The sequence below is a fragment of the Macaca thibetana genome, chromosome 8 (genome assembly GCF_024542745.1).
Source record: "Macaca thibetana thibetana isolate TM-01 chromosome 8, ASM2454274v1, whole genome shotgun sequence".
Lineage (NCBI taxonomy): Eukaryota > Metazoa > Chordata > Mammalia > Primates > Cercopithecidae > Macaca > Macaca thibetana.
This window is the reverse complement of record NC_065585.1, coordinates 3,685,668-3,710,391: the sequence shown is the minus strand read 5'-3', so window position 1 is coordinate 3,710,391 and position 24,724 is coordinate 3,685,668. Positions and strand designations below refer to the sequence as shown.

At 47.7% G+C, this 24,724-nt stretch overlaps 1 protein-coding gene across 1 annotated transcript in view; it reads right to left on the bottom strand.

Annotated features, from left to right (window-relative positions):
* LOC126961746 (maestro heat-like repeat family member 5) overlaps positions 1-23,419 on the bottom strand; it is a 71,577-nt gene extending 48,158 nt beyond the window's left edge. The window contains exons 1-6 of the mRNA XM_050802384.1: positions 23,262-23,419; positions 12,819-13,000; positions 11,816-11,961; positions 11,290-11,418; positions 7,277-7,436; positions 5,707-5,759 (exon numbers count right to left, since the gene is read on the bottom strand). Of these exons, the coding sequence (XP_050658341.1) occupies positions 5,707-5,759; positions 7,277-7,436; positions 11,290-11,418; positions 11,816-11,961; positions 12,819-13,000; positions 23,262-23,341 (750 nt within the window). The 5' untranslated portion in view covers positions 23,342-23,419. The remainder of the gene's footprint in view (positions 1-5,706; positions 5,760-7,276; positions 7,437-11,289; positions 11,419-11,815; positions 11,962-12,818; positions 13,001-23,261) is intronic.
* Positions 23,420-24,724: the final 1,305 nt, after the last annotated feature.

Below are 24,724 nucleotides of genomic sequence, written 5' to 3'. Positions count from 1 at the left end.
TTGACTTTAGATCTTTTGGGAGAGTGTGCAGAATTCTGCCTGTCTGGGTTGCTTCCAGCTTGAGGCTAGAATGAGTAAGGCTGCTATGGCCATTTTTGTAGAAGTAATTTTGCGTATGGATGTTTTCACATCCCTTGAGTAAAATACCGAAAAGTGGGATTGCTGAGTCATCTGTTAACTTCAAAAGAAAATGTCAGTTTTTCCAAAGAGGTTGCGCCATTTTCCCATCCCGTCCTCAATGTTCCGCTTGCTCCACGTCCTTGCCAGTGCCTGTTGTGGTCCTTTCATCAGATGTGGTCCTTTCAGATGTGGTCACCTGCATCCCCTCGGCGCAGATGCGGAGGCGGCACCTTGTGGTTTTAACTGAGTCTTCCCTGAGGACTAACGTTGCTGATCGTTTTTTCACTTCCTTATTGGTCATTGAGATGTCTTCCTTCCTGAAGTGTGTTGTGGCCTTTTCGCTCATTTAAACAATTGACCTCTTTGTCTTTTGCTTACTGAGTTATAGAAGTTCTTTCTTTCTTCTGGATACAGTCTCTTTTCCGATACACAGATTGTGAATAGTTTCTCCATGTCTGTGGCTTGCCTTTTCATTTTATTAGTGATATCAGTTGATGAAACATTTTTAATTTTGATGAAATCTAACATCATTTTTTTTCTCTTTATGATGATTACTTTCTGAGCCCTAAGAAACATCTAGCTACCCTAAGGCTGGCAAGATTTTCTCCCGTTTTCTTTTAGGTACTTTTGAGTTTTACCTTTTACATTTTAGGCCTTGGCTCCATCTCTAATTAATATTTGTGAATGGTTTGAACTAGGCACTAAAGTTCACTTTTTTGCTTACATATATGAAATTGCTTCAGAACTATTTTTTCAAGACTTTCCCCTTTGAACTGCTTTGACACTTTTTTTTTTAAAAAAAAACCTGTTTACATATGGTTTGATATTGGATTTTCTATTCTGTTCAATTGATTTACTTGTTTAATCTATGCCGATGCCTCATTTCTTGTTTGCTGTAGCCCTGTAGTAAGTCTTGAAATCAAGTAGCAGATTTCTTGCAATTTTATTCTTTTTCATAATTGTTTTGGCTATTCTAGGTTCTTTAAAATTTCTTTATAAAAATGTATTCTATAGCTTATATTTAATACTACAACACAATTTTCTGAGACTGATTGGCATTGCATTCAATCTACAAATCAATTTTGGGAGAATTGACATCTTACTATTATTGAATAATTTTGTCCACAAACACCATATGTCTCCATTTCTTAAGGGTTGTTTTAATTTCTTTTTGCAATGCTTTGTAACAATATTGCATAGATTTTGTTGCATTTATCTTTGAGTCTTTTATATCTTTAATGCTGCTGAAAATGTAATTTTTTAGAAAAATTTTATTTTCTAATTGTTTGTCACCAATATATAGAAGTTCAATTGATTTTTGTATATTGATCTTGTATCCTGAGATCTTGCTAAATCCAAGTATTAGTAATTATTAGTCCTAGTATTTTAAACATGATTCTGTAAGGTTTTCTAGGTATAAAGTCACATTGTCTACAAAAGAGATAGTTTTACTTTTTCAATTGCAATCTCTATGTCTTTTTTCCCTTCTCCATTTTCTTACCTTATTGCATTGGCTAGCAACTTCAGTGTAATGTCGAGTGGACGTGGAGAGAAAGGATACCTTTGCTTTATTCCTGATCTTAGTGGAAAAGTGTTCGGTCTTTGATCATTAAGTGTGTTAACTGTAGCTTTAGATGTCCATTGTCACATTGAGGTAGTTTCCCTCTACTCCTAGTTTGTTGAGAGCTTTTATCATGAACAGATATTGAATTCTGTCAGATGCTTTTTCCACATCATGTTTTATAAATATGATTGAACTTTTTCTACTTTATTCTGTTACTGTGTTGAATTGCACTTGTTGCTTTTCAAATGTTAAATTGGCCTTGTGCCCCTGGGATAAACCCTCCTGATCATGGTGTATTATCCTTTTATTCAATTTGTTAATATTTTGTTAAGATTTTTGAGTCTATTTTCAGGCAGGCATGGTGGCTCTCGCCTGTAATCCCAGCACTTTGGGAGGCTGAGGCGGGCAGATCATGAGGTCAAGAGATTGAGATCATCCTGGCCAACATAGTGAAACCCCGTTTCTACTAAAAAAAAAATACAAAAATTAGCTGGGCGTGGTGGTGTGTGCCTGTAGTCCTAGCTACTTGGGAGGGTGAAGCAGGGGAATTGCTTGAACCCAGGAGGCGGAGGTTGCAGTGAGCTGAGATTGTGCCACTGCAGCCTGGCACGTGCCTCCAGCAATAGAGCGAGACTGTCTCAAAAAAAAAAAAAAAAGATTTTTGAGTCTATTTTCATACAATATATTGGTCTTTAGTTTTCTTTCTTTTTTTGTAATGTATTTGGGTTGTGTAGCCCTCATAAAATAATTTAGGAAGTTATTCTTCCTCCTCTATTTTCTTGAAAAAATTGTGTAGAATTAGTACTATTTCTTTTCTAACTTTTTGATAGAATTCACAGATAGAAGTGTCTGGGCTTGAAGTTTTCTTAGTGAGAATGTTTTAAATTATGATTTCAATTTCTTTAATAGATATAGGACTATTCATTTTTGGTTTCTTCTCATTTCAACTTGGTAACGTGTTTTTTAGAGAATTTGTCTATTCAATCTAAATTATCTAATTTATTGAATATTTCATTATAATTTTTAAAGTCTGAAGGATTTGTCGTGTTGTTCCTTATTCCTTTCTGAACTTGGTATTTTGTGTTTTCTCTCTTTTTGATCAGTCTAGTGAGGGGTTTATCAATTTATTTATTTATTTATCATTTTTTAAATAGAGATTGGTCTTGCTCTGTTGCCCAGGCTGGAGTGCAGTGGTTTGATCCTAGCTCACTGCAGCCTTGAACTCCTGGGCTCAAGCGACCCTTCTGCCTTTAGCCTCATGAGTAGCTGGACTACAGGTGTATGCTACTATGCCTGGATAATTTTTAGAAGTTTTTTTTTTTTTTTTAAATCTCATATTCAACCTCAATATAAGTTTTTTAGAGACAGGGTCTTACTACGTTGTTCAGGTTGGTCTTGAGCTCCTGGCCTCAAGCAGTCCATCTGCCTCAGCCTCCAGAGTAGCTGGCATTACAGGTGTAAGCCATGGCATCTGTCTCAGTGTATTGATCTTTTTGTTCCAGCCATTCTCTGCTGTTTGTCTCTTTTTGTTTCTTTGATTTCTGCTCTAGCTTTTGTTATTCCTTCCTTCTACTTACTCTGAGTTTATTATCTGCTCATTTTTTGGCTAGCTTCTTAAAATGGAGGCTTAGATAATTGATTTTATACCTTTCTTCTTTTCTAATATAGGCATTAAAATATAAATTTCTTTCTAGGTATTGCTTTTTACTGCATCCCACTGATTTTCATCTGATTTTCATATGTTGTGTTTCATTATCATTCGGTTCAAAATAGTTTCTAACTTTCTTTATGATTTCTTCTTTGACTGATGGGTTATTTAGAAATGTGTTGTTTAATTTCCAAGGATTTGAAGTTTCTCCAGATATATTTCATATTGAACTCTAATTTGTATTTTGGTCACAGAATGTACACTGATTACAGCTGTTTTAAATTTGTTGGAACTTGATATATGGCTCGGCATATGGTCTATCATGGTGATTTTTTAAAAAATTTAATATTTTTAATTTTTGTAAGTATATAGTACATATATAAATTTATGGGGTATATGGGATATTTTACTACAGGCATGCAATGTGCAATAATCACATCAGGGTAAATGAGGTATCCGTCACCTCAAGCGTTTATCCTTTGTGTTACAAACAATCCAATTGTACTCTTTTATTTTATTTTATTATTATTTTTTAAGACAGGGTCTCACTCTGTTGCCCAGGCTAGAGTGCAATGGCACAATCTTGGCTCATTGCAACCTCCACCTCCTGGGTCAAGCCGTTCTCTGCCTCAGCTTCTTGAGTAGCTGGGACTACAAGTGTATGTCACCATGCCTGGCTAATTTTTGTATTTTTTAGTAGAGATGGGGTTTCCTCATGTTGGACAGGCTGGCCTTGAACTCCTGACCTCAGGTGATCCACCGGCCTCAGTCTCCCAAAGTGCTGGGATTACAGGCATGAGCCACTGTGCTCGGCCTTCTTTTAGTTACTTTATTTTAAGGTGGAGTCTCACTCTATTGCCCGGGCTGGAGTGCAGTGGCATAATCTTGACTCACTGTAACCTCTACTTCCCGATTTCAAGTGATTCTCCCACATCAGCCTCCCAAGTAGCTGGGATTACAGGCGTGTCCCAGAACCCTGGACTAGTTTTTGTATTTTTAGTAGAGATAGGGTTTCGCCGTATTGGCCAGGCTGGTCTCGAACTCCTGACCTCAAGGGATCTGCTCATCTCGGCCTCCCAAAGTGCTGGGATTATAGGGGTGAGCCACCACACCCAGCCTTTTTCAGTTATTTTAAAATCTACAATTAAATAATGGACTATAGTCACGCTTTTGTGCTAGTAAATAGTAGATCTTATTCATTCTTCTTATTTTTTGTACCCATTAACCATCCCCACTTCCCCCCACATCCCCTGGCGAATATTTTGTTTGCACTTTATTAGATGAATTTGGTTAATGTATTGTTCAAGTTTTCTCTATCCTCGGTAATTTTTTGTCTTCTTGTTCTATTAATTGCTTGTGTTGCTGCTGGTGCTACTTCTATTGGATACTGCTCCATTCCAAGTATTCTCCTGCCGCCACCGCTGCTGCTCCTGTCACTACCGCTACAACTCTTACCATAGAACAATAATGACATTAGCGAGGGCTTCCTGTGTCACTGGCACGGTGCCCGACACTTTACATGGATTACCTCGTATACTCGTCATACCCACCATTTGAGTGAAGTGCTTGGATTCCCATTTGACAGATGAGGCAAGTAAGGTACTGAGAGGTGAAGTGGGTCCTCCCAGGTCACAGACTGGTGATTGGTTGAATATGGACTTGGATCCAGGGGGCGGGAGTCTCGTGTCCTTACCTTCAGCCATGTCAGCCCCTCACTCACTCAGGTATGTGTTCAGGGATGGGCCTGCACGGACTCTGTTTCTTGGCTGGGGCTCCCTCCGTCCACCCCAACCTGCTTCCTTCCTTCCAGGTCCGCAGCTCTGGCCCAGTGTGTTGGGTATGTGCTCTGAGCCAGGCATGTGGAGACCGAGGTTTGAATCCTGATGCCTCAGTGACTGGCCCAGTGACTGTGGTCCCCTCCCCAATCCCAGTGCCGCAGTGACTGGCCCAGTGACTGTGCTCCCCTCCCCAATCCCAGTGCCACAGTTACCGGCCCTGTGACTGCGGTCCCCTCCCTTTTCCAGACTTGTGTGCTCATCTGCAGAGTAGAGGTCCTCCCTCCCTACCTCCCTGCTCCCTCTTGTTCCCCCATCTTCCTCCCTCCCCTTCCATCCCCATTTCTTGCCTTCCTCTCATTCTTTTTCCCCTCCCTCTCATTCCTCCCTCCTTCCTCCCCCACATGCCATCCTTCCTCCCATCTTCCCTGTCTCCCTATTACCCTCTCTTCCTCCCTTCCCTCCTTTTCTCTGTCCCTTTGCCTTCCCTTCCTCCTCCCTCCTTCCACCTACCCTTCCTCCCAGGCACCCGTCCTGCTGCCTCTCCCTTGTTGCCCCCACAGAAGGCCTGGTGACTGGGAGCTGGGCTGCCTCCTTACCTGGATCAGTTGCTCTTCCCAGCAGGCCTTGTCTTCCTGGCTGAAGAGCTCCTCTGTGGGAGGAGGGATGGGTCATAGGACCCTGTCTAACAACCGTCTCCTCCCGCCTTTAGCTCTGGCCTGGGCTGATGCTGCTGGCCTCTGCCCACCCTAGCTCTGTGGGGAGTGGGAGCTGGAGGGACATGAGCCAGGCTTGGCTCTGGGTTCAGAGAGCTGGGGTGGGCTTGCAGCCCTGCTGCCCTTACTGTGTGTCCTCAGGCGGGCTGGGCTCCCTCTCCGGGCCTCGGGCTCACTCATGGTGAATGGAGAGGCACTACCAAGCATGGCCCCTCAAGAGTGGGAAAATAAGTCTTTGGGAGGGAGGCATTGTGAGAGTGTCGAGCTTTTCAGGAACTTTGGAACTTACCCCAGAGGGAGAGGCTGCTTTGGGGAGGGATCTGGTGGCCTCAGCAGTACCCCCAGGGTGCAGAGGGACCTCTACCCAGCCTGCTAATCCTGGCATGGGGGGTGTAAGGCCAAGCCAAGCAGGGTCCTGCTTCACCCCAGGTCTTAGGGTCCAAACACTCCTGCTGGGCCTGGGCCTCCCTGCAGGTCACAGGCCCTGCCACACCCCAACCCCACCCCTCACTGTGGCTGCCAACCAACTCTTCCTGAAGGCCCTTGGCAGAGGGAGCGTCCCTCCTCACCCTCCTACGCATCCATCTAGATGTGGCCTATACTGGCTGCCTCCTCCAGGAAGCCCTCCTTGATGGCCCCAAGGCAGTTGGTCCCTCTCCTCTCTGGGCTCTCCCAGCTGCCCTCAAGGCAGCCCTGCATCTCCCAGTGGGAAGTGCAGCAGCATATGGTTGTAAATGAATGAGTGAATGAATGAAGGTTGGCCCTTGCCTCTGTGTGGCTGGGAGCCTGGCATTAGGTAGGTGCTTAGTCAGTGTTCGCTATTTTGTGTCAGCAACTCCCTGAACACCTTCCTCTGGGGTCCTCAGAGGCCACACTGTCTGGGCCGGCCCTTCCCACAGCTTGGAGGCAGCGGCTGTGGTGGACGCAAGGCCCAGACACTGCAGGCTATGACAGGCTGGGAGTGGCCCTGGCCAGCCATGCCGCCTCTTTGAGCTCCATCTCTTCATCTGCCCGGGGAGGAGGGCCCACCTGCCTTTTGTGACCAAGGGAGGAGACAGATGCAGCAGCTGGTGGTGGAGTTGCTCGGCCATGTGCCAGCCTCACACCTGTCCTGGGCCACCTCCCGGGACCTCCTCTATCATCCTGGCTCCGCCCAGGTCCAGCTGTTGCAATGCTGACAGCAGGAGTGGGTGAGCCATCAGAGGGGCTGACACGGCTGGGCCTGGTGTTGCTCTTTCCAGGGAGGTCTTGAGCATGGCCTGGGCCCTCTGAGGGGTGGTGGGCAGTGGGGGTCCTCGGGGCAGCAGCCTGTTGCTGCCAGGCACTAAGTTACCTCACGGTGCACAAGTGACCTGCAGCCCCTGTGCTTTGCCCATGTGGGGTCTCAAAGCCACCTCTTGAATCACTCTCCGTGACCCAACCCACCCTGTCCGCAACCTCGCGCCCGACATACCACTGGAGGACAGGACGCCCATCACATAGAGGAGGCTACGGTGTGGGAAGATGCCCGTCAGGAGCTCCGTCTCCAGATGCTGTGCCACCGCCTGCCACGAGTGCCTGCAGATGGCCACCAGCACGTTGCTGGCCGCGTCCTGGTATGTGTCTTCCAGCTCCTGGGGTGGGGTGGGAGCAGGCAGGGTGGGAGGTAGAGTAAGAGCGGCTTGTTCTGAGACCTCGCTTCTTCACATGCCAGGGCTGGTTTGAGGGGGCAGGACAGCTGCCACAGTCCATGTTTCTTTTTCTTTTTTTTTTTTTTTTGAGACAGAATCTCGCTCTGTCGCCCAGGCTGGAGTGCAGTGGCCGGATCTCGGCTCACTGCAAGTTCCGCCTCCCGGGTTTACACCATTCTCCTGCCTCAGCCTCCCGAGTAGCTGGGACTACAGGTGCCTGCCACCTCGCCCAGCTGGTTTTTTGTATTTTTTTAGTAGAGATGGGGTTTCACCATGTTAGCCAGAATGGTCTCGATCTCCTGACCTCGTGATCCGCCCGTCTTGGCCTCTCAAAGTGCTGGGATTACAGGCTTGAGCCACCACGCCCGGCCACACAGCCCATGTTTCTTTTGGTAGAAAACTGAGGCTGAGGGAGCCTGAGGCCTTCCTGGTCTGCGTCCATTTCCAGAGCACCTCCTCCTCTTCCTCCCTGCCTCTGAGCCCTTGCTCACGCGGTGTGCCTGCCTGCGCCTCCACTCCCACCTAGAGCCCGCTCCACCGCCTGGGTTCAGGGCGCTCATCCTGAAACCCAGCCCACATCACCTCTCCTCCTGAGCTCCTGGTGGCTCAGGACGTCACATCCTTTAATTCTTTCACCATGAATTCAGAACCAGACGCTACATTCCTGTCCAGGAGAGCCAGGGAGTCAGCTGCTCAAGGGCAGAACGATGCTGACTGGGTCCCTGGCCTCCCTGACCCGGGCCCAGCCCCCACTGTCCAGTGGAGGGGCATCTTCAGCAGGAAGGAACCACACGGGTCCCGGAGTCCGGCCCTGTGTGGTCATACCTGGGACCTTTCTCCCTTTACATCTTGCTGCAATTTTGACGTCTACTCTTTTCTCTGTCTTCATAGGAGCCATAAGGCAGCTTCTGTGGCTCTGAGGCAGGTGAACAGGAGGCCTGCCTGCACTTGGGGGCGTCTGAAAGTGGGGGTGTCTGAGCCCCGCCATGCAGCTTGAATCACCGCGTGGAATGGATATATCATTTATAGATCATGGTAAGTATGGTTATGGGGGCTTCTTGTGAAGATGGTGATTGAATCTGATTTTGCTCTTTCTGAAAACCTACCTCAGTTAACACTACATTCAGGAGATTTTTTTAAAAGGGATAATAGTAACCACACTGTGGAAGCCGGAAGCAGGTAGGTGAGGGGACTGAAGACCATGTATAGGCTAGTGGAGCAGAGGCCAAGGCCAGCTCACCCACATGGCACCATCCCCCACTATTTGAAGTTGGGGGGTCTCTTGTCTCCCAACCTCTGGAACTGGAGTGGCAGTGGAGGGGGCTGAAACTAAAGGTGACATGGTTTTAGAAGTAGTTGAGTCCCTCGATGTACCTCCCACACTCTGCACACACGGGGGGAGCCGGCCCTCTCCCACCCCAGCAAGAGTCTGGGGTCTCAGTCTCTGGAGGGGGCAGATGAGTGTCTCCGTCCAGGGGTTGCCAGGCCCGTAAGCTCCAGGAATACTCACTTCCCAGGCCAGGCCTGGCATGACTGCCGTGGGATGGGACCCTGATCTTTAGGCAGGACCCCTGGGTGAGCGTCTCCCTGGGAATCCTCAGAGCACAGAAGAGAAGACAGAGAGACACTGACGTAACTGGGTGAGGGTGGCAGCAGTGGGCTCACCTGGTCACTCTACGGTGGAACCAAGGGCTCAGGTAGCCAGATGGAAAGGATACGTGACCTTAAAGCCTGGTGGCTAATTCTGGACCCAGAGCAAATTCCACTCCTGCGGAATGGGCAGGGCAAAGACTCCACCAGCCCGAGCTCCGCAGCAGACATCAGGTCGCATGTGAAGGATCACGGTTCAGAGTGACCCTGGATCCTCGACAGCCATGAAGGCCAGAGGACAATGGACAGCGGTTGCCAACCCACAGTCCAGTGTGAAATCGAATCCAGAGATTTCTGGAAATGCACAGGCTCAGAATCTTACTTCCCTAAAGCCCTTGCCCAAGAAGCCGCCTCCAAGAAGCCTAAGTCTGTGTCTGGTTTAAGAGTAAATCGGGAAAGGGGAGACAGGGTGTAGGGAACACAGTCCCCCCACCGGGGCAGGGCAACAGGAGTGTGGGGCCAGGCTGGTCCCTGCTGACCCCAAGCTCCATGCTGGGCTGGAAGATTGTCTGAGTTTGGCTGGTCCTGACCTAGGTGACAGTGCCTGATGCCCCTCTGCACCCCAGATGGTGGGTAGGACCCGCAGAAGTGTCCACTTACTCTGGGGGCTGGAGTGGGGCTGCGGTGTGCTCAGAAGCAGAAATGTAGACAGTCCTGGCCTCATTCATGCCAGACTCCATGCAGGGGCCCCTCCTCATGAAGCCCCAGGAGGGTCTTGTCCACCCTCAGAGAGGCTGAGGCCAGACCACACCTCTGAGAGTGTCCCGAAGCCCTCGCCTCCCTGGGGGCACTGCTCCCCAACCCCAGCTCCCTAGGATCGTTGATCTGTAAACTGCAGAGATGCCTGATAGACTTCGCAATGGTGAGTGTGACAAACACATGCTTAGGATTCCAAAAGAAAAAGAAATGAGGTGGAAAAAAGGACTAAGTGGACATGGCCCTTGCTCCCCATTTTTCTCTCTCTCACACCTAGGGTGGCCTCATTCACTTCTCTGGGGGAGCACAGGGGCGTGTCCCACCTGCCGCCCACCAGCTGGGCTGTGACTGCAGGCCAGTCCCTAAGCCTCTCCATGGGTAAATGGGGCCACAAATCCCTGTGTGGAGGGTGCATTGGCCACGCTTGTAGGCCCTGCGCTGGCTGTTTGATGTCTGTTATTCCTAATAACCTCTCCTTGAGTTTGTTGAATCGTAGGGCCAGGTGAGCAGCCGGAGCTGCTTACATCTTTTGGGGAGCATGGAAATCCCATTACAGTGTCCCTGACCTGCCAGTGTCCCTGTAGCTCCTAGGGGACATCTCTACTTCATTACTTCCTGCCACATGGCCCTGAAGGCATGTTCAGATGGTCCCTCATCTGCTTCCTGACCCTGTGTGGGACAGGCCTGTGTGGCCCTGTGGGGTGTGCTGTGCTGTGCCTCTCGCTTTGGGAGGAGCTTTGAGTATTAAAGAACTTTCAGTGGCCTTTGCCTGCTGCACGATCACACGAACTAAGACTTGGCACCACACGGAGGGTAAATGGTGTCTACTCCTGCTTCGTGGGGCACCCTGGTGTGTGTGTGTATTAAGGTGTCCCCTGGGGCCACTCTGGCCTAGTCAGTCTAAGCCACCTTGGAGTGGAGACTTGGCGGCTGGGGCCGGCTCTCAGACTGCAAGCTGCGGGTGGGGTGGGGTGGGGTGGGGTGGGTGGGGGTAGTCCAGGTCCAGACCCCCAAGTCTCCATCGAGCAGAACCCAGGAGGTAGAGGCCAAGGGCAGAGTTACAGCCTGCAGCCTGGGTTAGACTTGCAGCAGGCCTTCCAGAGGCTGGGCTGCAGGCAGCTGCCATGCAGTGGTGAGGAAGGTGGTGCAGAGGGGAACCAGAGCCTGCTGCAGGGAGGGACCTCCTTGGGGGAGAGGGCCCCCCCACTTATGGGCCCCTTGGCCTCAGCAAACAATGCTCTCTTGAGCCTCACCTTCCTGACATGGGAAAGTGAGATGGAAAAGTGTGATTGTCCCACTGAAGGGGCTGGGGGTGAGAACGCGAGTCACTGGATGGAAATGGCTTCACAAGGCTGGGCACGCCTAGCATCACTCGGGTCCCTGGGGCAGCCGCTGGCATTCCCGGAACTCGTGGGGGGTTGGCCCACTTGCTGGGGGAGGGGAGGCCCACCGTGGCCTTGGTCATGTTCTCCAGGGCGAGCTGCATGAAGGTTTTCTCCCAGGTCTCCTCCAGGACGTCACTGGCCCTGATGACCATCTCCAGGGTCTGGAACAGCCGGAACTTGTGCCTGCTGGAGATCTGTGGATGGCAGAGCAATGGTGGCTGGGGACAGAACAGGTCAGATCGTGTGGGAGAGGTGGGCAGGGCGTGGACAGGGAGGGGTGTGAGAGGAGCCATTTATCTGCCACTTCATGGTTCTATGACTCCCGGCAAATCCCTTGGCCTCCCTGTGCCTTAGTTTCTCCACCTGTGAGGGTCAGGATCACCGCCTCATGAGCGCATTCCGAGGGTGGTCAATGCATGCGGGTCCAGTGTTTCTCCCTCCCCACTCGGCCCATTTGACATGTGAGGAAACTGAGACTTGCCCCAAGTCATGTGGCTGCTCTAGGCAGGATCCAGGGTTTGAGCCCACCTTGGGGTCCCACCCTCCCGCTCTGCCCCCTGTGCCTGCCCCAGTGGCCCAAGCTGTCCCCACCTCCGGGTTGTCTATGAAGTAGTTGTGGATGGTTTCCATCACCAGCTTGGGGGAGCCACGAGCCATGTTCTTGATCTTCTTGATGATGTACTTCAAGTGGAAGAGGTCGGCACCGTTCATGTCCTGCAGCATCTTGAGGCAGATGGCTAAGGTTGGCAAGAAGGCACGTGTGAGCAGGCTGTGGGTAGCTCACACTGTGGCAGCCAGGCTGGGCGGGCAGGAGGTGGGTCTGGGGATGGAAGGAGTACTCTGAAAATGAGAACTGGGGAATGGATGCGTAAGAAGTCCAGGACCTCCTGACTGTCCAAATGGACTTTCTGGGGTTCAACATAGGTAAGGAGCAGGAGTGCAGGTGCGTGAGCATGTCCTCACTCACCATTCATATTCCCATCCGCCCATCATCCACTCATCCATCTGTCCATCCAGCCATCTGTCCATCCACCCACACGTTCCATCTGTCCATCCACCCACACGTTCCATCTGTCCATCCTTCCATCTACTAATCCACCTGCTCATCTATCTTTCCATTCATCTACCTGCCCATCCACCCAACATTCAGCTATTCATAAATTTATTCACCCACCCAACCAGTCATGAATTCATCCCTCCATCCTCCCATCCATCCTATCCTCTCACCATCTGTCCAGTCATCCAGCATTCAATGGTGTTTGAATAAGGGAGGGGCCAGGCCTGGACTGCGGTTCTGAGGTGTGAAAGGGAATGGGAGGATAGCGGAGGTGGGGTATAGGGTGAGCTGGGGCATCATTTGGGCTTTTGATGGTGCTTCAGGAGGCCTGAAGAGGCCAAGTCGTGTGAGCAGGGTTCTCTGCTGAAAGCTTCACTATAGCTACACCACTTGATACCCTCAAGGTCCTGGAGCAGAGACTCCCTCTGGTCGTCACCCTCAGGACTGCTGTTGGTGGAGGGACATGGGATCTGCCGGAGCCTGACCCCATCTGGGCCGACCCGCCCCTGCCTGTCTGAGCCCAGGGCTGGCAGTCACCTGCACTGTAGGCCTCCGCCATGAACATCCCGTGCTCCTGTGGCATCAGTGCGGCCTGGCTGCTCTGTGACTTGTGAAGCAGGATGGTGGTGGGGTGTGACCATCTGTCCCTGCAGGCAGAGTCCTGGGGTGCCTTCATGCAAGATGAGTCCTTCGTGGATGTGGAGACAGGGAGGGAGATTCTGAAATGGAGGAGGGACCCTGGGTGTCAGCGTCTGAATGTGTGTGTATTTCTGCGTTAGTACAGGGGGTGCTGAGTGCAGCACTGGGCTCAGCTACATCTTTCCATGTGTTTGTCCTTCCATTCAATGGACTGGCTGGGCCCTTGGAGGAGGGCAGGAGTCTCGAGGCCTCAGGGACACTGTTGAGTAGGCAGCATCACCTGTAGGCCTGGGGGGCCTGGCCTCCCAGCAAGTGTTAGGTTCTGAGGTTGGGTTCGAGACAGACATGGCTGGTGGGACGTTGCAGGGTTCAGGGTATGGCATCCCTAGCTCAGGCTCTTGACTTGAGAGAGCCAATCTCATTCTGACCACATGTGAGACTGCTCCGGTCACCCAGACATCACTGGTGAAGTCCCCGAGGGGAGCAGGGGAGCTGCAGGAGCAGTGAGAACAGAGCAAGGGAGGATGCAGGGGCCTCCAAGGAAGGCCTCCTCTCTTTTCTCCAAGCTGGCCTCTGCCTTCTCCTCTTCTCCTTCCTCAAAGCTGGCCTCTGACTTCTCCTCTCCTTCCTCTTCTCTTGCAAATGTGGGGAAAGCACTATCTCAGGCTGTGTTAGTGGCCGTAAGGGGCCAAAAGAGACCATGTCCTTCCATTCAGGGATGCTGCCCAAACCTGGTCCCCCATCACAACTCCTGCCCGTGGGCTCCTGGGGCAGGAACAGGCTCCTGCTCCATCCACTTCCTGACCTTATTCATTTGTTCACTCTTAGTACCCACTTCCCAGGTGCCTACCATGGGTGGGACGTGTTCTAGGCTCCTGAGATGCATCAATGAATGAGATAAAGTCAGCAAATCAAATCAGTGAATTCTGTGGTATATCAGAAGACAGTCCGTCTCTCAATATTTTACCCATTCATTTGTCCTACCATGGGAGGGATGCATGTCAGATCATGCTGCTCAAAATCCACCCATATGCCTCCCATTTCACTCAGAGTAAAACCCAAAGTCCTGAAAATAACATATAAGACAGTGATGCTTCCATCCATGAGGGTGTAACAAGGACCAGCTTCACCCTCCTGTCTTAAACAACTCAAAAATTGGAAAAATATACAAAACCATGATTATCAGACATCAGACAACAGCAGCACAGGATGAAGATCCCTGAAAATGGAAAACTAGCAAGGTGAGCCCAGCGTGGCCACAGCCAGCTGCCTGGGAAATTTCCAGTTTGCAGTGCGGGGAGGGGGAGCCCAATAAAACCAAGTACTCTCTCTGAGTTGAGGAAGTGGACGTGAAAGTCTGGGGGAGCCAAAGTGGCTGGAGTTTGCTGGGAAGAGTCACAGGAGAGAGCTGCACAAGGAGGAGATAGAGTTCTGAGGCTTTGCAGGGGATCCCCTGCATTCCCCGTCTTCATCTGAGCTCAGTACATTTGGGAAAAGAACCACAAAGCTCCAAAAGGAGTAGAGGGAACAATCTTTGGAACTCACACAGGGCTAGGAAGAGTTCCTTTTCTCATCAGCAAGAGTGGAAAACCTGGTAATTCACAGGGCATTAGGTAGAGTGTTAATGGTATGACCTCAGTAATGGGGGAAAAAAATCTGCCCTAAACAACAATGCTTTGGCTCTTCCTACTAAAGCTTTAAAATCAAAGCCTCAAAGGAACCAAACTTTTCAAGTAATTTAATTGTGTTAAAGAACAAACCTGAAGAATATTTAAAAAGTACAGGAATATCCAGTACCCAACAAGGCAAAATTCACAATGTCTAGCATCCAATAAAAAATTTGCTAGGCATGGAAAGAAACAACAACAAAACAAAACAAAACAAAAATCCCTAATGAGGAGAAAAATCAATTAATTTAAACAAACACAGAAATGATATAATTAGTAGACAAGGACATTAAAACAGTTATAAGGTTGGTGCAAAAGTAATTGCGATTTTTGCCATTACTGTTAATAATATATTTCTCATGTCCAGCATGGTAGAGCAAAACATAAGCATGGTAAGGAGAGACATGGGAAATATAAAACAATGAAGAACACATTTCTCATTATGAATACACTAGGTTAGCAGGAGATTATACAATGTAGAAGCAAAGATGAGTGAACCTGGAGACACAGCAATAGAAACTACCCAAAAATGAAACATATAGAGAAAAAAGACTGGAAAAAACAAAACAGAGCGTTAGTGAGATGTGGGACAACATCACATGGCATTTTGTATGTGGAATTTGCATCCCCACAGGAGAAGGAAAGGGAAAGAAAACATATTTGAGGAAATAATACCTGAACATTTTACAAATTTGATGAAAATTATATATCCACAGATCCAGGAAATTCAACAAATTCCAAGCAAAAGAAATACAAAGAAAACTACATGAAGACACATTGAAATAATATTGCCCAAAACCAATTATAAGAGCAAATCTTAAAAACAGCCATAGAAAAAAGACACATGAAAGGAATGAAAAGTGAGAGCACAGCTCTTGTTGAAATCAGTGCAAGCCAAGAGATAGTAGTGCAACAATTTAAAGCCCTGAAAGGAAAAAAACAAAACGAAACAACAACCTGCCAAGCTGGAATTCCATACCTAGAGAAAATATCTTTAGAAACGGAAGGTGATATAAAAACACTTTTCATGTACACAAAAACCAGAAGAAGTTGTCATCAGGAGTCCTGCACTACAAAAAAATGTTTGAGAAAGTCTTCCAGACAGAAGGAAAATGGCAACAGATGGAAATAGAAAACTACACAAAAGAATAACGAGCACTGGAAATGGGAAAAATGTAAGTAAATAGAATTTATTTATTAATTTAATTTAATTTAATTAATTAATTTATTTATTTTTTGAGACGGAGTCTCGCTCTGTCGCCCAGGCTGGAGTGCAGTGAGCGATCTCGGCTCACTGCAAGCTCCGCCTCCCGGGTTCACGCCATTCTCCTGCCTCAGCCTCCCGAGTAGCTGGGACTACAGGCGCCCGCCACCTCGCCCGGCTAATTTTTTTTTTGTATTTTTAGTAGAGACGGGGTTTCACCGTGATCTCGATCTCCTGACCTTGTGATCCACCCGCCTCGGCCTCCCAAAGTGCTGGGATTGCAGGCGTGAGCCACCGCGCCTGGCCAATTGTTTTATTTTTAAAATTTAAAGTAAAAATAATAATGCATTGTGGGTTTATAACAAATATAGAAGTAAAATATATAACAATAATAGCACAGAAGCCAGGAGGGGGAAGTGAAAACAAAATGTTGGAAGATGCTTATACTTTAATTTTACTTGAAGGTATAATTTCACTTGAAGGTAGACTGAGATAAGTTAACATGTATACTAGAAACCCAAAAGCAATGACTAAATAATAAAACGACACAAAACAAAATATGTGTGGCTAGCAAGTCCACAAAGGAGAGAAAGTGGAGTCATAAAAAATACCCAATGCAAATAAAGGCAGAAGAAGAGAAAAAAATTGCACAAAAAGAGATGAGACAAAGAGAAAACAAATTGCAAGATGGTAGACTAAAACCAAATCATATCAATAGTCGTATTAAATATAAATGATTAAAGCACCACAATCAAATAGCAGAGATTGTCAAATTGAATAAAAAAGCAAGAGCCAAGTGTATATTGCCTATACAAAATCCACTTGAAATATAGCAGATACCAATCAATCAAAAGTAAAAGGATGGAAAACGATATATCATGCTAACACAAATATAAAAAAACTGTGTGGTTATATTAATATCAGGCAAAGTATATTTTAGAGTAAATAACAGGGATAAAGAGAATCAGTTCACTAATCAAGGAGATATAAAAATCTTAAATGTTCATGCATCTAGTCACAGAACTTCAAAACACATAAAGAAGTTAGAGCTAGAAGGAAAAACAGACAAGTCAACAATCTTAGTTGAAAATTTCAATACCCATCTATAGATAACTGATAAAATAAGTCGACAGATAATCAGTAAGAATATAAAAGGCTCAAACAATTATTAACCAATATAACTGAATTGACATTTATAGAACTCTAACCACAAAAGAATAAACTTTATTTTCAAATACACATGGTACATTGACCGACACAGACTATATTCTATGCCATAAAAAGTCTTAGCAAGTTGGAAAAGATTCAGATCCAACAAAACATGATATCTGACCACATGAAATTAAATTGGAAATCATAACAGAAAGATAGGTGGAAAATACCTAAGTATTGGGAAACTAAACAACATACTTTTAAATAATCCATAGGTAAGGAAGAAATAAATGGTATGAAAGTAAAAGGTATCTTGAACAAAACAGAAGTGAAAAAACAGCATATCAAAATCCCTGGGGTGCAGCAAATTAAAACACCTGTATTAGAAAAGAATGAAGGTCTGAAATCAGCTTGTAACTGAATAAATTAGGAAAAAACCCAGCATATTAAACTCAAGAAAAAAAGTAGAGCAAAAATTAATGAAATAGAAAATAACAAAAAATAGAGAAAAATCAATGAAACCAGTAGGTGATTTTTTTGAAAAGATGAAAACATTGATAAACCACTAGCAGGATTTATTAGGGCAAAAAAGTGAAAACACAGATTATTAACATCAATAAGAGTGGGTACATCATTACAGGTTCTACAGACATTAAAAGAATAATGAAGGGATATTCTGAATAACTTTGTGCCAATAAACTTGGTGACATAGATGAAATGGACGCATTTCTTAAAGTCATAAAATACCAACGCTTACTCAAGAATTAAATAACAAGAATAACCCTATATTATGAAAATTGAATGTGTAGTTGAAAACTTTCCCACAAAGAAAATTTTAGGCTGTGTTGGCTTCACTCTTGAATTCTATCAAGCGTTTCAGGAAGAAATAATACAAATACTACAAACTCTTCCACAAAATTGAAGAGGAAGGAACACTTCCAACCATTCCATGAGGCAAAATCTGACACTAAAACTAGGAAATAAAGAAAACTACAGCCTAATATCTTCCATGAACAGACACAAACTTTCTTAACAAAACAATTCAAAGTATACAGAAAAGCTTATCCATCATCTCCTAGTGGGGCTTATCCTGGGAATACAAGGCTAGCTGAATATTTTGAAAATCGGTCAATGTAATTCACTAGATTGACTGACTAAGGAAAGAAAATATAATGATCTCAATAGATGCAGAGAAACATTTGGTAAAACTAAACATCTATTCAAAAATAAACATAGGAATTAAGAAAACTTCCTCAAGCTGATAAAGAGTATCTATAAAAATCCTACAGCTAGTATCATACTTTATGGTGAAAGGCTGAATATTTTTCCACATGACTGGGAATAAGGCAAGAAGTGTGCTCTTACCCCTCTCATTCAACATTAGACTGTGGACTTAATCAATGTAAGAAGTTAATAAAAAGGAATAAAAGTCATACAGCCTGGAAAAGAAGCAGCAAACTATTTTTATTTGTAGAAGGCATTATTATACAAGTGGAAAATTCCAAATCTACAGAAAAGCCTACTAGAACTAAAAAATAAGTTCAGCAAATTTACAAATTGTAAGGTCAATAAAAAGTATTCATATTTATGCATACTGGCAATGAACAATTGGGAACTGAAATAAAAAAGGTACCATGTACACTAGCACCAAAAATCATGAGTTATTTAGGCATAAATCTAACAATAATTGCAAGGTCTATATACTGTAAACTACAAAATATTGATGAAATAAATCAAGAAGATAAATAGATATACCATGTTCATGGATTGGAAGACTCAATATTGTTGAGATGTTAATTTTTTCTAACTTTATCTAAATATTCAATGCAATTTCAATAAAAACCCCAGCAGGAATTTTTTTTTTTGGTAGTTACCAACAAGCTGTTTCTAAAATTCATATGGGAAGGTAAATAAACTAGGATAGTCAAAATGATTTTGAAGAAGAACCAAATTGGAGGACCATTACCAATGTCAAAACTTATTGTAAAGCTATAGTAATCAAGGCAATGTAATATTGATAGAAGCACATAAATATAAATATGTGTAACAGAACATGGATTCCAGAAAAAGGCCCACACATATAAGGTCAATTGATTCTTTTTGTTTTGTTTTGTTTAGAGATAGGGTCTCACTCTGTTGCTCAGGCTGGAGTATAGTGGTGTGGTCATAGCTCACTGCAGTCTTGAACTCCTGGGCTCAAGCAATTCTCCTGCCTCAGCCTCCTGAGTAGTTGGGACTATAGATGCACGCCACTGTGCCTGGCTTCAGCCGATTTTTGATAAGGGTGCAAGAGCAACTCTATTAAAAAAGCATTCAACAGATGGTGCTGAAATAATTGGATAGACACATGCAAAAAATAACCCCAATCCATTCCTCAAATCGTATGTAAAAATTTACTGAAAAAGATCAAAAAGACCCAAAAGTAAGACCTAAACTTCTAAAACTTTCAGAAGAAAATATAGGAGGAAATCTTTATGATCTTGGGTTAGACAAAGATTTCTTAGATGTGACACCAAAAGCACTATATAAAAGAAGAAATGATAAATTTGATTTCATAAAAATTAAAAACTTCTGCTTTTTGAAAGATATGTGAAACTTGTCGGAATCAAAATGGAGTCACTGTGTTAAAACTCTGATAAATGGGGCTGGAGGAAGCCATAAAGGAATGGTTCTCATGCACAAATGCCTGACAGCAAGAACTATCACAAAAGACTCTGCAAAACCCACAACCTTGCACAAAGGCCAATTGCAACCTTACACACACACACAAATACTTCTGTGAGGTTGTCTACCCAGAAAACTGTCTTTCCAACCTAGGACTCACCCCACCCTTGTTATTGACCCTTGTAGCCAAGAATTATTATTTCAGAACAACTTATATAATCAATCATTTTAATTTTGCCTTTAAAAATTTACCCTTGCCCCAGCCTTGAATAGGCATGTGGTTTACTATGGCACACGTATTACTATTGCAATGCCTATTCCTGAATAAATATCATTTTCTTTTAGAGATCTCCTCTGTCTTTGTTTTATTTTTGTTTTCTAGAGAGAAAGCTGCCTAGGCTGGAGTGTAGTGGCACAATCATAGCTCGTTCATTGTAGCCTCGAACTCCTAGGCTCAAGAGATGATGCTGCCTCAGCCTCCCAAGTAGCTAGGACTACAGTTGCAAGCCACCTTGTCTGCCTATTTTTTAAAATTTTTTTACTATAGAGGCAGGATCTCTGTATATTGCTCAGGCTGGTCTTGAACTCCTGGGCTGAAATGATCCTCCTGCTTCCGCCTGCCAAAGTGATGGGATTACAGGCATGAGCCACTGCACCTGGTCCCCCTCTCTTTTATTTAGATTAAGGGGTATGCATTAAGAAATGAGCAGCTGTAGACTTGGAGGCAGTATTTGCAAATCACATATCTGATAAGGGACTATCTCCAGAATATGGAAGGAACTCTCAAAACAAAACAAAGCAAAGCAGCCTAAGAAAACACAGGCAGGAGACTGGGACAAGACATCAGAGGAGGCAGACGGGTGGCAAAGAAGCACCTGAAAAGCACTCAACATTCCTCACGAGGGAAACCAACTAACACCACAGTGAACTATCACCACACATCTACTAAAACGGCTAAAATCAGAGACACTGGAAATACCAAGTGCTGGTGAGGTTGCAGAATAGCTCTGGGCTTCCGTGCATTGCTGGTGGGAATGCACAGTGCTATAGCCCTCTTGGAAGGTAGCCTGGTATTTGCTAATAAAGTTAATGTACACTTACCAAACAGCTCAGCTACCCACTCCTAGGCATTCACTCAAGCGAAATGACTACTGACTAAAATATATACACAAACATTTATACTGGCTTTATTTATGATATGTCCACATGGAAATAATCCAAATGTCCTTCACCCTGGGAATGCATAAACAAACCATGTCACATTCACAGTAAAGTTACTCAGCAACAAGAGAGGTGAACTGATGAACACGAAAGCATGGATGCTCCAGGAGGGAAACCAGACTCCACAAGCTAAATGTGGTGTCATTTCACTTTTATGACATTCTGGAAACTACAGACAGAGAGCAGGTCAGTGGTTCCCAGGGACTGGGAGTTGGAGAGAATTCACCTCCGAGGGACAGGAGGGAGTGTCTGGGAGGCGGAGCTGTCTGGGAGTCATGCACCCACTGCCATATTTTGTTTGTGATGGTGGGTCCATGACTATATACATTTATCAAAATTTGAGAGCTATAAGCTAAAAATAGTGAATTTTATCATCTGTAAACATACTGTAATTGAAAAGAAAAAAGACACATAAGAACAAAAGTGGTCTCTCTGCCCTTATTTCCTTCTGCTCTCCCTTGCTGATTCCACCGCGGTGGTGGGGCGCTCCCACCACCGGGTGCACGTTTACCTCTGGACCTTTGCGTGGCCGCTCCTTCCGTCTGGGGAACACCCTTCCTCCAGATGGCTGCCTGGCTCAGTCCCTCACCTGATTTTAGTCTTTGCTCAATTGTCACCTTCTTGAGGAACTGATTTAAAATCCTAACCCCACACTTCCTCCTCCCCATCCTCTCTTTTTTCCATGTCACTTTTCGCCCTGTAACATCATATCGTTTACTTTCCTGCTTCTGGTCTCACTGGCAGTCTCCCTACCTGGAAGGTAAGGCATGAGGACAGGGTCTTTATCTCTTTTGTTCACAAAGTATCCCTGACACCTAGAACACCTGGTCCATGCAGCAGGTGCCTAGCAAATACTGGCGGAATGAATGGAGTGCTTCATAGCAGGGAATGTATCCAGAGCCACCACCGGCCCAGTCCTGACCTTGGACATGGCACTGTGACAGCCCTCCCACCTCTCCAGGATCCAGTCTGTCCCCTGCAATCATCACACCAGATCCAGCTTCCCAAATGCCTTCCGGTGGACCCTGTGAGGCTCTGCTTCCCTGGCCCCTCTGCCCAGAGCATGTCTCCTTCTCCTCCTTTCTTTCTGTCCCCTTGCCAGGGCTGTAGGAAGACACCCACCAGTCTTCTCCATCCCATAACTGCATCATAAGGTTGGGGTTGCCTGAGAAGCTGCATTTCTGCACATCTGAGCTTTGCAGTAGGAAGAGCTCCAGAGCCTGCGTCCTGGAGATCACATGTTCTGACATCTCTTGGCATCTCAGGGCCAGGGCAGCTCTGGGGAGGCCCTCAAACCCTGCTGTCTTGACCTTGAGAGGTCAACACACAGTTTACCCCTTCTGGAACCCACCTCCTTCCTGTGGCCTCTCCAAAAACTAGCCAGTTCCCTCATCCTGGAAAGGGTGACCTTCCAGACAAACCTGGCTGGGGCCGACTCTGGGAGTGGCTGTGAGGATCCTGTTGGAGCTAGAGCCCGGCTTCCCCCAGGCACAGCAGCGGTCACAGCATGGGCCGCAGGCACCAGCGAGGCCCGTACCTTGCCCCTCCAAACCCACATCGCAGCCCCTGTGGCTTCCAGAGTTAAATGTATTTTTAAAGATAGAAAAACGATGTGAACACACTATTAGCAAACATCTGCAGAGGAGCACTCTCGGCTTAGCAACAGAAGCTATGGCAGAGAAGGGAGGCCTGACAACATTCAAACCGGGACTGCGAGGGCTGGAAATGCCTGAGTTCACAGGCAGGTACCGAGACACTCCCAGAACATTCACCAGCGTGGACTGCAACTGGGAAGCCTACTCTGACCCCATGGCTTCGCTGTGGGCCCCAGCCCGGGTGGATGAGTGTCTGCACAGCAGAACCTGCTTTGGGTCCCAATAGAGGGGGCAGGTGGGGCTCTGGGCTGGGGGCCAGACAGCTCTGACTTGCCTGTCAGACACAGGAAGGTAGAGATGCCCTTTGTGTCTGTCCAGGTCCCTGGGACACTGGGGCGCCCTGGGGACCCTGGAAGGCTGTGGAGGAACCTTCCTTTATTCATGTCCCTTAAATCTCTGCAGAAACACTGGCTGTGGTATCATCTCCATTGTGCCGAATAGAAACCAAGGCTCAGAGAAACAGGTGGACGGTCTGTCCATCCAGTCACTGACCCGTTCATACAGCCTGCGGGCACTGCTGACGACACAGGCCACGGTCCCTCTGGCCCTCACAGGTGCAGGCTATGTGGGCAAGTCCCTCACTCCAGTTTAAGGTTCCGCTGTCCTGGCCGCCTCTCCTCCAACCTGATCCCCCTCCAACCCCCGCAGGCTGCTCCTGGGGGCAGGACCCTCCTTCCTCAGCACAGGGGCCCCTGGATGGCCTGCAGGGAGACTCCCCTGACAGATAAGGCTGAGTACTGGTAGGTGGTCAGGGGGTCCCTGCTGGGGCTGAGCTGACCTGGAGTTTTGGGACACGGCTGACGACATTCTACCCGTCGGGGTGTGGCTATGTGGCCTTTCAGAACACTGCCCGTCCATGGTTGGGGTGCAGTGCAGACCCACAGGAACCCACCACTAGCTCTGGCCTCACGCCTGTGGGCTGGCTCTGTCTCTGGCACTGACCCTCCCCCGCCCTGGCAGGCCTGACCTCACCCCTGAGGTCACAATGGTTCCAGTGTCCACAGCATCCTTTCTAGGGTCTGTGTTGTGGGGACAGCAGGCGTGCGTGTGTGCCTGTGTTTGTGCGTGCGTGCTCAGACGTGTGTCCTCAAGGGGTCCCGGCCCTGCCCCTTCCTTCTCTGGGCCTCAGTTGTCTCCTGGGAGACTCGTGGATGATCTGGCCTGGGTTATTTGTTTGCTAAGTCCAGGTCCCTGTGCGGGTGACAGGTCCCGGGGCTGGAGCTGTGACTTCCCCTCTGGGCCTGAGTCTGAACACCTGCAAGGTGCTGGGCTCCCCTCTGGGTGCTGGTGCTTGACTCCTCTGGGATCCTCTCCAGTGGAAGGAACCAGGAGCGGGGACAGCCTGGGAGCTCAGCCTGTGGGGCTGGGCAGGCTGTCCGGAATCAAATCCAGCCCCCTCTCTGCTGACCGCGTGCCCGGGAACCTCGCCGTGCCTCACGGTGCACTCCTCCCCATCTGTAATGCTGGAGCAGGACCGAGGGTCAGCGTGGCCGCTTTCTCCTCTCGCGGCCTGGGCCTCTCCCTGCTCACCGCCCCGGGATTGGGGCGGAGCTCAGAGAGGGCCAGGAGCCAGTGACTGGTCGCACAGCAATCAGTGGTGGAAATGAGTATCAAACTCAGGTCCCCAGATCCAAGTCTAGCGTGAGGACGAGTCCCCTGGACCAGTGGCACCCGCCGCCTCCCCGCCGCCGGCTCCGCGACCCGGCCTCCCGCGCGGCCGGCAGATGGCGCTGCGGGCCCAGGCAGGACTCGCGCGGCGGGAGGGCACGGCCTGGACCGGGGGCCTGTGAGAGGCACACGTGCCACCCAGCCCACGCGCCCTCCCCGCCGCACCTCCCTCCAGCCAGAGACCCGCAGAAAGGGTGTCATGAGTAGGGGTGCCTGGCATCCCACCGTCTTAGACCTGGGGCTGCAGGCACTACCCCCTGGGAGCAGTGACTGCCCGAGGGTGCCACGTGGCTCCCACCACCAAGCCTTTGCATAGGGCGTTCCCCCTCCTGCTATTCGCCTGCAATGAGGAAGGGCCGGACTCAGTGAGGAAGGGGCAGCTCCCTGGCCTCTCAGGCTCCTTCTCTCTGTCCCTGCCCAACTCCCTGGGGTTCCTAGGCTGCAGCCAGGTTTGAGGCTTTGTGCAGTGCTTTCCTCCTGGAATGCGCCCTACCCCACACTTTCCTAAAGAAAGAGCATTTTTGCCCTTTCGTATCTGTCCTTGGAGACTCCCACCCAGGTCACCTCCTTGGG